This window comes from Mercenaria mercenaria, chromosome 16 (assembly GCF_021730395.1).
Source record: "Mercenaria mercenaria strain notata chromosome 16, MADL_Memer_1, whole genome shotgun sequence".
In the NCBI taxonomy this organism is placed as follows: Eukaryota; Metazoa; Mollusca; class Bivalvia; order Venerida; family Veneridae; genus Mercenaria; species Mercenaria mercenaria.
The window spans coordinates 25,047,439-25,062,219 of record NC_069376.1 but is presented as its reverse complement, the minus strand read 5'-3'; the positions used below and the strand labels follow the sequence as shown (position 1 = coordinate 25,062,219).

Sequence of the window (14,781 nt, the reverse complement as noted above, 5' to 3'; positions counted from 1 at the left end):
ACAGCTATTGGGACTCACCCCTCCGTCGGGCGTCGGCGTCCCGATTTGGTTACGTTTGTAATGTAAGCTGGGTATCTCTAGTAACCACTTGTGGGTATGATTGAAACATCACACACTTATTACTGAGATAAACTGACCTAATAGCCACAGGTTTTCATAACTCTATTTCACTTTTTTAACACAAACAAGTCCCTTTTTCGACATAGAAATTCTTGGGTTACCGGTTTTGTAATATAAGCTGGTAATCATCAGGTAACTCACTTTGTGGGAATGGATGAAACTTTCACACACTTATTCACTGTGAAAACTGACCTCACTGCAACATGTTCCATAACTCTGTTTCACTTTTTTTTTACAAAATCATGTCTCAGTTACGACTTAAGAAATTCTTGGTTACGGTTTTTGTATGTACGCTGATACATGTATCTCAAGTTCTCACCAATGGGATGGATTGAAACTTCACACTCCTTGTTCACTGTCATGATTTGACATGCATTGTGGCAGGTCCCATAACTCTTTTTTGCATTTCACAAATGATGCCATTTTTCAACTTAGCAGTTTTTGGTTTTTAAAGTTGTGTAATGTAAGCTGGTATTTCAAGTATCCCACTAATGGGAAAGGATTGAAACTTCACACACACTCAGGGTCATGAATAATCAGTCATGAGCTGGTAAGCACTGTGAAGGTTCCCCAATAATCCTTTTTCCCAATTTAACAAAATTTATGGATTTTTTAACATGCCTTTTTTCGATCGACTTTTGTTTCATTCATTGAACAAGGCTGTTGAATAGTCAAGCGTTTCTGTCCTCCGACAGCTCTTGTTATAACTGGGTAACAGTCACAGCAACCTAATAAGTAGAGCAAATGAAACCCACCGCAAGATTCAGAGTTTTTGCCATCATATGTTATCGGAAAGAAACACTCTCTTTCCATGATTGTAATTCTTACAATTACAGAGATAGTCCGAATGATAAAGAATGCCGAAAAGATATGGCCATATATTGGCGCTTGTTTCAGTGCTGGTGGGGGAGGGGGTGGGGTACCCGTGGCGTGTAAGCTTTAGAACCTTCTGACAGCGGACTTGAGTTTAAAAACAGAATTTTACCAAGATAATAGAACATACCCTTTATAAAATTGTTTCAGAACATCTGGTACTGACACATTGAATAAACATTCCCTTGGGCATTCCACAGCCATTAGTTACCACATTGTAGAGTATACTTCTTCAATACACAACAATCGGTATCTTAAGAAACCAGCATATACAAAATTTCACACTACAATATTGGCTATTATCCTCATAGCATTTCGGGGATTCATCTTTTTAAATTCTAATGTACACTTGGTCATATCCAACGACTACTACATATGCTTTATATAGTTGTCAATGTGGGTTATTGGATCTAAATTAAAAACTTTTGAACATGTTCATATCATTGTTTATATAATACCTTAATAATACAAAATAATATTCAATACCGAAAGTCCATTTAAAAGAGGTTGAGAACGCTTTGGAAGCGCCAATCTCATTCTCAAAAGCAACAATGTATTGGGGCTCTCCATAACTGAAAGAATATTTCCCTATTCAAAATTTAGTGGAAATGGTACGCTTCGCTAAACCATTTTCGAATCAGTTCTAATATTTTAAAACAATCCAGAATGAGTAAAAAGAAAAATATTGACAAAAACAATGTCCATACCAAGTTTAGCATTTCCTCAGGTTTTTAGCATTTTGGAATTATCACATCATTTCGTATTATCCGGATAATAAGGATGTAAACACTATAAAGCAAATACGTTATGACTAGGAATAATGTATTATATTTCAAAACTAAACCTTTAGAACTATAAAAAACACAGATACAGTTAAAATTTTGGTAATATAAAAGTTAGTCCTCCTAGTTTGGTAATTAGCTTGTTGTCGACACCATCGATAATGGTCCATTTATATGAGAGGTGAAGATATACTGACAGTGTAGTTCAAATGAACTCTCAACTTTGGTACCGTTTGTACATCATGTGATAGTGTTTTTTTCTTCTTTTGTCTGTAGCATTTATAAGTTGTTTAGAGATTTTCGTATTTGAATTATCCGAAAGCCTATTCTGCCAAGGAGGATAACGAGGTCGCCGACTTCAAATCGCTCGCCCCTTATCGCTATGGGTTCATAATATCGCTTGCGTTCTGGACGTTTTTCATGTGAGGCAGCCATTCAGCTTACTAACGGAAATCGGCAGTTTTAAACCAAGCTCTGCCTTGCCTAAAATAGAGTCCTGGAAATAGTCCAGGGTCTTCCTCTACCGTCCAAAAGGCTGAACATTTACAAAAAGACCCCGATACGATACGTTAACACACAACGAAAATAATTTTTCTGTCAAATTAGAAATACGTTTGGTCAGTCTGTTGTTGACCCAAAAATTGCACTTGCATCAGCATCATCTGTAAATGCGCGGTTGTTATTAAATCAGTAAGAAGATCCTTTGGAAACCTAGAATGTAACCAAGCAAAATAATAGCAGACTTGGTATGATTGAGTCTGTTCATAAGAGGTAATGAAAAGAGCATCCTGATACCGGATTAGGCGTGATAATGCCGTAGCTCCCTGTGTTATAACAAATAACAAACAGATGTTTCCTAACTTAGTGTAAGAATAACAAAGAGGTACAGTTTTTTACATTTATAAAAGTGTTTATCCTTAAATTAAAGTTTTACTTGGTTTATATAATCTACGTAAAATAAATATTTAGGGACATGCAAAGTGAATGAATTACGCAGATAATCAAGTTTTATATTCATACTCGTAAACAATTTAATAGGGGGGGCAAGATACGAAAGATAGTTTGTGTTAATCTTAATGAGAAGTTCAACGATATGTATTGAAATTTACTTGTTTAAGGATGTTTCAGTGAATGTTATCATTGGGAAAAGGAATTTCTTCCCGTCTTGTATAAAGCTGTTTAATTAAACTTAATTAATTGGAACAGGAAGGGTACTTCAAAGATAGGATGCGGATTTTGTATACAATATCTAATATCATGAAAACCAATGAGAATATTTTAAAATGGCATTATGTTTATTGTTCTCGTTTACGATCAGCGCGTTCCCTATATAAACCAAAGCTCGAAGCTACTTGACAAAAACGTCGCTTTTCACCTTCTATTATTGCCATCATATTGCCACATGTCCTCTTACAGACGCAAATACAAATGTACGATAGCTCGTGGCTTCGCCATTGTTTAAAATGCGCAAGGCGTAAAGGAACGACCGCAATCCACGAAGTTACGTACGATTATAAAGCATGATGTTTTTACCATCATAGCTTCATGGTTAGCGTTTGTATGGGGAGCGTGCGCTGGCCCTAACAGAACATCCTAGATATTGCATATTCAGGTACATTGTAATTTCGACTTGCAATCTAAATGTTGATATCTTATGTTGAAAAAAAATATATATTGTTTTAATTTATAGCAAATTGATAAATATAATTTTATTATGAAAGAATCTCTTATGATTTTATAGAGAATAAAAACCGTTTTATCGATTGAATCTTATTTACAGTCACGTAGCTACAGCATTTTCGGCATGGCAGTTGTCACAGAAAAGTCAAGTTACAGTGATTTTGCAAAATTCTATGATTTTTTTTCAACACAAACTCCCTCTTGTGGTCATGGTGACACAGGGTTTCCATGGTGATATTATCGAGGATATATTTGATCGGGGACAGGTTACTTTTAAAAAACATTGTTTAGTTTGTACGAGTACTAAATTACTTTAAATAAGTTTCTCTATAAAAAAAATAGGTACTAATGCACGACAACTTGATGGAAATGGAGTCCCTTATGCTTCTAAAAAATGTGTGTAAGAACTTAAACTGAAATGGACATAACAAAATATTCAACTGTGAATATAAGACGAGCAATCAAAACTGGAGGTCCCCTAAACTAGTAAAAAAGAAATGACAATGCAGCAAAATTAAACGTAATAGTTATTGAACAATATTTCACAAGTAACATTATGCATCGGATATGAATAGCATAATTCTGTTTTAAAGATTGCAGTGCGTGGTCGGTAATATAAGTTAGCGGTTTAATAGATGTGTCTTTGGGGAAATATTTGCAGCAACACTCACTGACACACCGTTGAATGGGTCAGTTGTTATACTAACCCAAGTAATCGTTTAGAAAAAAAAAAGACTACATGGCTTCAGACTATATCACTCTATCACCAGCATATTGTAAACATACCGGTAGTATAAAATACTTGTAACATAATCCGGTAGTTTAAAATACTTGTAACATAATCTGGTAGTATAAAATACTTGTAACATAATATTTAGGCGAAGCGACGTCCGAGTACTGACTTGATACATATTTTCCATTTTCGAATCTTTAAATTAATTTGATTTGCTTTTTTGGTTGGATAAATACGATGTCAGTAACATATAACTTAGAGGAAGAAGCTTCCATGCCTTGTCTTGTAGTTGCATTCTGATGTATTTTCAATTTGCACATTCTTTCAAATAACTAACTAGGTTTGTCTGGTGAATGTTAAATCAATTGTACCTCACCATCACCCACATCATTTGTCAGAAGATCCATATATTTTGCCAGATGCATCAATCTTTATATTACCATTTTAATGGCAATTGTCTTATGTAATTTACATTAAAATTACGGAAAATCATCAACCTTATCTATACTTCCTTGTTAATACCTACGTATCACTTAGAATCATAGAAACACATGTTTTTTTTTAATTTTCAAACGACTTCCTATATAATTTTCATTAAAAGAAGTCCTGCGAATTATCTTTTCTAACAACTGTTGTTGCGTATTTTTCTAGGTCATGGTACTCTGTGCCATTTCAAGACAGAACCGTGTTGTAGGGATCTTCACTATTGGTGGTCACTCAAAACTTATGAGTATTCCGGAGGAGTACACGGAAAAGCTGTGCATTATTAAAAGAGGAATAGGTAAATATTTACACTGAAAAGTGCATCACTACTGATGGTTATTTGTATGATTCTTTATGTATAAGTATATTATGTACACCGGTCCACAATTTGTGCTAAATGACATGGTAATATTTAAAACATGTATTACAAGCTAAAGATCTGATGAAATCTACTTTTATTGTCTTCTAACAATGCATTTATTGAATGACTTGCATAGTAGGTATATTAACTATACATTTATCTTATTGCACTTGACTGATAAATGTTTAGCACTTTCATAATATTCATAATATTTTGATACACAATACCTAAGTACATAAGATGTGATACAGACGACCGTTAACTGCATAACATAAACCTAAATAATTTGGAAATATAATCTGGTAAATTACAGTTACGTTATAAAAAGATGATAGATTCCGCTATATTCTATCACTATTGTAGAAATAACTTTACTTTGTGCTCCTTTGATGTTATCGGTCTTAGAAAATGATCTTGCTAATAGTTATGTCTCCCACCACAGAGTGGTGTAGGAGACATATTGATTTACTCCTGTCTGTGTGTGTGTGTCTGTCTGTCATAAATCTTGTCTGCGCTCTAAGTCGAACATTTCTCATCCGATCTTCACCAAACTTAAACAAAATGCGTTTGTCAATAAGTCCTCGGCCAAGTTCGATAACTAGTCAAATCGACCAAGGCACTTCGAAATTATGGCTCTTGAACTACTGATCTGAACCACTCATCCGAACCATTTTGAATCACTAAACCAAAAACTTACTGAACCGAGTGGCCTTTTGAATTACTGAACCAAAACTTACTCCTGAAGTGTACTTTTTACAATTCAATGATTAGGCAGTTGCAGGAGACATACGCTTTTCTCAAAATCAGTTCTAGTATTATTTCGAAATGGTAAGGCTTTATTTGTAAAGTTCCGGGTGTAGATCATATAAGTTATTGACGCTGTGTAGTATTAGCTGTTGTATTCACAAAGCTTATAAACAAAGGTATCAACCATGTAAACACGAGTAAACAAAATATTTATCCACAGCTGTTGAATGTTTGCCAACGTATCAAAAGTTAAGATAGTTCAGCAAGTTTAAAACAAACAAAAAAGTATTCTACAATGTAGAATTGTATTAAACCATATTTTTCCAAAGTATCGTCCTATCCGAAGCAAATTCGAAGAATAAAAAGAGTTGAAAATGTTGGTCCAAGGTCAGCTTTCACAATGGGCTTTATGGAAAATCGCACTTTTAATGACATTCTCGTGCATAAAAAAGTTCTACGATGAATTTTAATGAACATTTTTTATTTGTAAATTAATCTATCTTAGTCATATGTGTAAATAAAACAAAATCCAAGTGCTTAATCTTAATTTCGACTACCATTCGGAATCCTTGCATTGCTGAATATCTTATGGTAACATTTTGACTTATTTTCAATAAAAACATGTCTATTGTCAAAATTACCTGAAGAAAGACATTAGCGGTGACTTTTTATCACTTAATGCACTGGAATAATAGGTTCCTGGCAATACTAGTTTATACTACCCATATAACGGCTACCGGGCAATATTCTAGGTTTCGGGATAAATGGCGTTACCCCGTCACTTCCGGTTAATCAACATGCAGAACTGCCATTGGTATAAAGCTGCGAAACTACTGATCATCAAGTTTGATAATTATAAGATTTGTAGAAAGGCACTTCCTTAGGCTTGTAGTACACATATTTGAAAATAAAGTATGCGATTCCTCGGATATCAAATGCTCATAAAACATATCTGTCTATCAAGTCACAAAAGAAGATCAACTTTACAAGATACTGCGAAACAACCCGCTTCCAACATGGGTAGAGTTTCCCAGAGACCGTGTCCTCACTGTGGACAACAGGGGCATGAATACAAACCACATTCCACCAATAGAGTTAACAAAACGATTTGATGAAGTTTATTTACTGGGAAACACGATACTAGACGGTAAGCGTTATACTAAAACACAATATGAAAGACGGTTAAAGGTGTTAAAGCCCGGAATATTGTACTAGTTATCATTACTTGAAACATTAATTAGTCTACTAGTAAATGACAAGCTATATTTAAAAATGATTCAAAACAGAACGGAATTCTTAAAACATTTTTAGGAAGTTATTTAAAGAGAACAGTTCTGGTAGGATCTCCCTACAAGACAAGATTTACTATATAACAATTGCACTCTAACTTAATTAGCATGCTTGGTTTGTTTATAAAAGAGTTTAATATATATACAATTGCACACCTGCATAATAAATCAAAAGTTTTTTCCCTAAGTTTAGAAAAATGTTTGTATTTATTATAGCTGAAATAAATGAAGACGTGATAACACGACCACATTATCTCTCCAGAGTGAAGACTGTCCGTTTTGTTTACTGGGATCATAATGGCTATCAATGAAAGATGGAGACACTATGTTGACCATATAAAGCGTGAATGCTTAAGCATCGAATATGACATGCACTTTGGAAATCCCAGTGAGTGGTATTTTTGATTTCAGTGTTCTTGTTCTGTTTCGGTTCCAAGTCCCCTCAACAAACATTGCTGTTCAATTCAAACAGCGACTTTAGGCTTTTAAAAGTGAAGACGCCACCCAGATATCCCTTCAAGCATTAAATTACCTAGGCCACCCGTAAGCCAGTTTGATAGCTTCTTTTTTTGTTTTAGTACAAGAATGTATTTTAGAAATACCTGTGCGAAATAGGGGAGGGGAGGGGCGATGGGGTTGGGGTATAGTCATGATCAGTATTCGAATGTTACGAAAATAATTTACTTGATTAGAAATGAAAGCTCTAATAAAATAATTAGCAAATAAATGTAATCAACGCTTATAAAACACATTGTATGTTTGCTTAGCGCTAACAATATTCACTATTACAAATAATCGGCTTCCTACTGGTTAACTTTAATCATTTTCCCAACTCTTGTAATCATCAATTTTTACAGATAAGCGGAGTATACTCATATGCTATTCATTCAGATACGAAGATTTCTTATGTACACACCTAAGAGCTACTCAATTATAAATAAGTTTGGTACAGGTCAACCCTTAAAACATCGTCCCAATCTTCAGGTTTTCCTCACACCCGGGAAGGTTCCAAAAGACAAAACAGAGGCGAAACAAGACACCAGAAGGAACAATCAAGACACATTACCCACCTTTACCAAGAACATACCCTGAAACAACAGTCACACAACAAAGTTGACAGGAACCTCTAATAGCAACCCAGTCCCAACTGCACGAAAATTTACATAACTCCAGTATCGCGTCAAAGCCCTGATCTGGCTTAAATGCAATTCTGTGATGCCTACGGAGAGTATCGCCATTACCTGATTAACGATCAACAAGGGGCATTGCCTAAACCAAGACCACATGTCCAAGGAAAACAGACAATTCGATCCCGGGACAAAACAAGTAATCTCAAGCGACGGCCAATATCAGCGCATCAAGATGCTAGCAATGCAGCAACGACATGAGAATTCCAAAATACAACCAATACTCTTCCAAGATCATCTGTTTCACCAATAAGACCCAAACACAGCATCGACATCCGCGCGAGAAAAACTTAACGCACCTCCACCTCCACAGATCCAGAGAATATAAAAAACGTAATAGCAATAAAAAAGTAAAAAAGTTATCAATGTTAGGAAAAACATTCAATTAAATGAAGTGTGTGGAATATCTTAAAATACTGAAACAGGAACAATATATCAAAAACGTTCAAGAATAATAATATGAACGGTTGCCATGCTGGTTTGATCTTACTAGAATAATGTTAAGAAATGACTTTGGAGATGAGAAGGAGTAGAGGCATTTAAGACTGTTAAGTTTGGCCAAAAGAGGTATTTATAAAACCCAAGCGTAGCAACCATGAAAGCACCAGCCTGAAATTACATACTAGGAACATATATTCAATACATAGTAAAGGCATAATTCGGCGGGAATTATCGGTTGGATTATTACTGAAAGAATTAAGGTATTAGGCCCCTAGAGAGTAATGTTTAAAAATTGCGTTTTACTGCTTGGTAATCTTTCTTACAGTGACCGTGCGACGCACTTATATTCAAAATTTTTTAAAAACTTTTACCGTGGCCGACTTTATATAAATTTTGTGTAATTTAAATGGTATTGCGTCAAGCTGCAAGTAGAGACAAGATTCAAAGTGGCGGCCTTTATTCCAAAATGGTTTGCAGAGAATTACATTATTTCCATTTTTTTATGAAAGAAACATCAAACAAAATTATTTTTTTTTGGTAAACAATCCATAAAACTTTATAATAAAAACTGTCAATATGAATTTTCTCTTCTAGGTGCCTCCGAGTAAACGGATTTAATGAGACAGAATACCAAACTCCAATATTTGAAAAATTAAGGTCGAATTTCTCGGGTATAGGTTTTGGAATATCGCTCCACTTCATTCAAAAATCAACCTTGCGCGGCAGAAGTAAAACCTACCTACATTTCTTCCACATATGTAATCTAAAGAAATGAAGGCAAAAAAGAGAATTTTTAACCCGGCAAGTAACTCCAGTATTTTTAAAGATGTCTAACCTCTAAGCCCCTTCTGTTTTCAGAGGTAAATTCACTTTAAACAGCACAAAAATAGCCTTATTACATGAATTTAGTTTCCAACTTTTGTTTACAATAAATCAATAACAATTCTTGAAAGAAGTGAAACCTTACTAAGAAAAAAAGGAAAAAAGGAAAATAAATTTGTCCCCCAGTGGGCTTGAAACCTACGCCCCCCCCCCCCCCCACCCCCACTAAAATTGCAGTCAAAGTAGGTTTATGGAGTAATTGATTTACTCCTTATAAAATGGAGGAATCTATATTATGGGACCTAATACCGAGTAAAGTAGACAAGAATGTTCAAATGTTGTGTAACAGTTATGTTACGACATTGTTGAAATATAGGAATAATACTATTTTGCAATAATGTCAGGGTTTCGTGTGAACCAGAGTGGATATATTATACGAGGCCGTAAACAATTTCCGGAGATGGTTAAATACAATCAAAACGTGTTTAACTTTTATAGTATTATGTTTTCTTGCTATGTCATTAATGCAAACAAGTGGATGCAATAGGGAAGCACTATACTGCAGGTCGACGTGATGTCTCACAACATTCATACACAGGAGTTAATTGTGTCCTGCACAATTATTTAGGAATGTGAAGACATGTAGTGAATTATTCTGAAATGATTTTTTTTTTATATATAAAGTAATAGACCAAACATTATAGCACTCTTTCATGGCGCAGGTATGGCGCCAAATAATATTTAGACGTGACGGTAGTATTGACGTGTTTTAGTGAAAATGTACATGATTTTTTTTCTTTTATGGATTTTCATCTGATAACTATCACACGGCCTATATAGAACGAATGAAATACTAATGAAGTCTGCATAGATACATATCCTATTTTGTAATAATGCCATTCACCGCTATTAGGAGTATCTTTGTTATGATCACTTTTATTACTCTTTCCTGTAACTATGAGACGTGTTGGCAAATACGAATGAAATATGATCAATTATGTTAACTCCACAGTGTTCTTTTGCCATTGACTGATAAAAAAGGTGGCGTCCTATATTTTTCATCGTTGTCTGATTCGTTATACTCTATAGATTTTTATACACAAGCTTCCGTTATGTACATATCAATATACATACCCAGTTCAATGGGTTTCGTTAAACATTAAAAGCAGAATACTTGTAATAGAACAAGGCAAACTAAATTAGCTAATCAAACTGCTTAATCAAATTCCTGGGGGGGGGGGGGGGGGGGGGGGGGGGGGGGGGGCTGCAGAAGAAAATCAACTACGGCAGTTAATAGGATAGAAAGTTACAAATACTGTTATCGCCAAACAAGTTTTAGGAGGAGATATTCGAATAAAAATTACAAATTTCAGTTATGAATGTAGGTTATTACTATCAAAATAGGAAAAAAAAAAATGTTCGACAAATATCATTAAAAAAATTGGAAAGTTTGAACACACGTATACAAATATGAGTTTTAGTGGAGAACAGTTTTGAACGTTTTGGAGATGGTTTTATTATTTGTCATTATTATTTAGACATTTAGCCCTGAAATGGTATTATTTGCTGTTTACCAGTTGATTGTTTGCAAAACCTGGTGTCATTTTCATTTGACACAGAGTCACTTTTTTCTGACTGTTAATGATAAATATTAACACTTTAACATTTTTATATTAATTGATATAGATAATTCTTACTTAAAATAAATATACATGTGTAGATAACTTCCTTCTCGCCTTGAATAGAAATTATATTTCATATTATATTTTCTTAATTCTTGTGCAGTAGTTTCCTTATTTCTTTAAATGTAATCATATTTCAATCAAAATCTTATAAGAACTCCATGATGGAATGACATTATTATTGTTAACTTGGTCTATAGTTGTATGTAATGTTTTAAAAGTGATGGACATTGCCTATACATCATTTGCGGTCTCTTTAAAAAACCAAATAACAAAATAATGAACAGATATTGAATGTCGTTCTATAATTGTCCAACAATTTTGTTTACTCTTCTATTTGATCTTGAGGACAGAAACTGATGCTTAGTGTTGGCTTAATGTTCGACACTTTGATATGAGTTGGTTCCGACAGTATATTTATTCATAACGTTAATTTTATTATATTAGAATTTTCCTCTTTTTCGAGATACCGAGAATAATTGTATTCCACTTTCTCTCCAACTCGAAGATGCAGATTATAAATATCGGCAAGTGACACCAGCAATTTTGCTGGTTTCTGTGTGATTTTCTCATTTTTACTCATTGATTTACGTGTTTTGGTCCTCGCTGTGCGTTAAGAATATGTATCGTCAGGTTCAAAAGAACTCTACTAAAGCTGGTACAAGGGGCGCGAGTGTTGTTGCATAACTTCTTTACCTCACGAACACTCAGTCCAATAGAATCTGCTTTTGTGTTGTTTGTTTGTGCTTCAAAGCTTTCAGAAGATCTTTTTTCTAGACTTTATAAATATTTGAATATGTATGTGATGATTTATAATAACAAGCATGTTCTTTTTTACTTTGAAGTTCTGTTGAAACCTTAAACACTCTTATGAAAAAAACTATGTATAAGCATCAGTGATATACGATGCACAGTGAGAGGATTTAATTTCATTGGCATTCATTGTCTTGGTTAAAGCCAAAACGTTTGTTAGTATCTCGTTAGGATTTGAATTCATGGGTCATATTTTGCTTAATAAAATTGATAAAAAATAATTTCCCTTGTTCGTTGGGAATAAATTTACAGAAATTTTACATTAACAAAATTCATGTCAAATTGCCCCCCCCCCCCCCCCCCCCCCCATCGTATCCGCTCTGTAACTCTTGAACTGTTTGGAGGATTTCAAAGAAACTTTGCAGATATGTTCACCACACTGAGACGATGTGCTATGCGAATGTTTCGGATAACTCGTTTCAAGCACTTCGGGGTCAAAGGTCATTATATGACCTTGCTTTGTGTATATTTTCTGCACTGCAGTGGTCTTGATATGATTATGGCAGATCCCTTTTTTGTTCACTTACAATGATCTTTTTTAAGATATTTTTAATTAGATCCCTTTTATGATACTATAAATAGCTGATTTTGAACATTTTTATTACTGCCTGTAGGGAAAAGGCGAGACCACTTTTCTGTGGTACAATGTGGATGGTACCTCCAATTTTTGGATGCATTTTGACATATCTGTCCCTGGACAGGATTTTGATGAACTACGATTTTTTTTTTTTTGGAATTTCTTCCCTTTGCTGTTCCAGTGCTTTGGGCTTCAACAGTCGAAGTCTTTTAACTTTTGCTCCCATCCTCTGATGTAACCCTTCGGGCGTATATTACCCCGCTTGGCGGAGCTCTTGTTAAACAACATTCCAGTCATATAATCGACGGTGTCTACGTGCAGCAATGAACATAATGCCTAACTGTATCGTGCGGTTTCACTGGAACATCACGCAGTAGATATGTGACAAGATACCCCACCCAGTCACATTTTACTGACACCGGGCAAGACCATTTGTACGTCGTCTGTATTACGCGGTCAGGGATTGAACCCACGACCTCCCGCACTCGAAGTGGACGATCTGCTACTAGGCTACCAAGGCGGTATATCCAGGTGGTGGGAAACTTGTACGAAATGTTATGGTCATAAAAATGTGGCCTGGTTTAGTGAGTACTGGATAAGTCTTCAATATACTGTCAGTTTTCGCAATTTTGATTAATTCAATGGTCATTACATTCGACAGTCTTGGAGGATCCAACAGGTCATTGAACATGACCAAAATGTTAAAGATAAGCATAATGGCCAAGTTTGGTGAACACAAGACAAGAACAACTCAAAGTAGAGAACAGATACTACCCGCTCTTGGTGATCTTGGAATTCATTAAAACGAGTTTTTCACATACTTAACATAAGCATTCATATCCGTAATAAATTAGTTACATATTAGACTGGAAGTAAGGCAAACAAATTTATATCTTTTGGCTAAAGCAAATTTGTTACATACGGGACTTAGTAAAACAATGCAATTCATACCATTGGTCAAAAAGCTTGTATCCTATACATGTATATATAGGTCAAAGTTAGTTACATATTAGACTGAAAGTAAGGCAAACAAATTCATATCTCTAGGCTGAAGTTTGTCACATACTGGACTTAAAACGATGCAATTCATACCATTGGTCAAATGGCTTTTATCATGCATATTGGAATTGTAAAAACTAGAGCTATCACTAAAGGTGATGAATGTACCCCCCCCCCTCCCCCCCCCCGCATGCACTGAGACAGTACATTGCAATTTGACGCACACAAGATTGCATAATTATGTGGACTGTATGTATATAGACTATGTATACAGTATAGTAACAAAAAACATAGTCATATAACTATGCAGAATATTTATCTAAAGGAACGTAACATGCACCATGCACAACTACCGTTGGTACTGATCACTTGTGTGAAGTGTTATTAAATTGTGTCAAGGGGATGAGGAGAGATGGTGCGCACAAGATTGTGTCTATGTATGTAGTAAAGTAACAAAAAACAAAGTCCCGTAACTCTGCAAATTTTTTTTCTGAAAGAACCTAACATGCCCCATGCACAACTACTGTTGTTACTGATCACTTGTGTGAAGTTTCATTAAATTGTGTCAAGGGGATGAGGAGAGATGTTGCGCACAAGATTGTGTCTATGTATATAGTATAGTAACAAAAAACAAAGTCCCGTAACTCTGCAATTTTTTTTCTGAAAGAACCTAACATGCCCTATGCACAACTACTGTTGTTACTGATCACTTGTGTGAAGTTTCATTAAATTGTGTCAAGGGGATGAGGAGAGATGGTGCGCACAAAATTGTGTCTATGTATATAGTATAGTAACAAAAAACAAAGTCCCATAACTCTGCAATTTTTTTTTTCTGAAAGAACCTAACATGCCCCATGCACAACTACTGTTGTTACTGATCATTTGTGTGAATTTTCATTAAATTGTGTCAAGGGGATAAGGAGAGATGGTGCACACAAAATTGTGTCTATGGACAGACAGACAGATGGACAGACAGACAACCTGAAACCAGTATACCCCCCTTACAACTTTGTTGTCGGGGGTACACGATTTCTATGCATGTATATCAGCATGGAAGTAGAGCAATACATTTATATCCATGGTCAAAAGTAAGGTTTCTATATACCAGTATTGGCCTTGAAGTGGAGCAATGCCAATTATATCCATGGGTCAAAGTATGGTTTATATATAATGGCCTGGAAGTTGAGCAATG

General features: G+C 35.0%; 1 protein-coding gene across 1 annotated transcript; it reads left to right on the top strand.

Annotated features, from left to right (window-relative positions):
• Positions 1-3,639: 3,639 nt before the first annotated feature.
• LOC128549266 (uncharacterized) lies at positions 3,640-6,994 on the top strand. Its single transcript, XM_053525812.1, has 3 exons — positions 3,640-3,721; positions 4,840-4,969; positions 6,744-6,994. Exons 1-3 carry the CDS (start codon positions 3,665-3,667, stop codon positions 6,992-6,994), a joined length of 438 nt encoding a protein of 145 aa, XP_053381787.1. The 5' UTR covers positions 3,640-3,664.
• Positions 6,995-14,781: the final 7,787 nt, after the last annotated feature.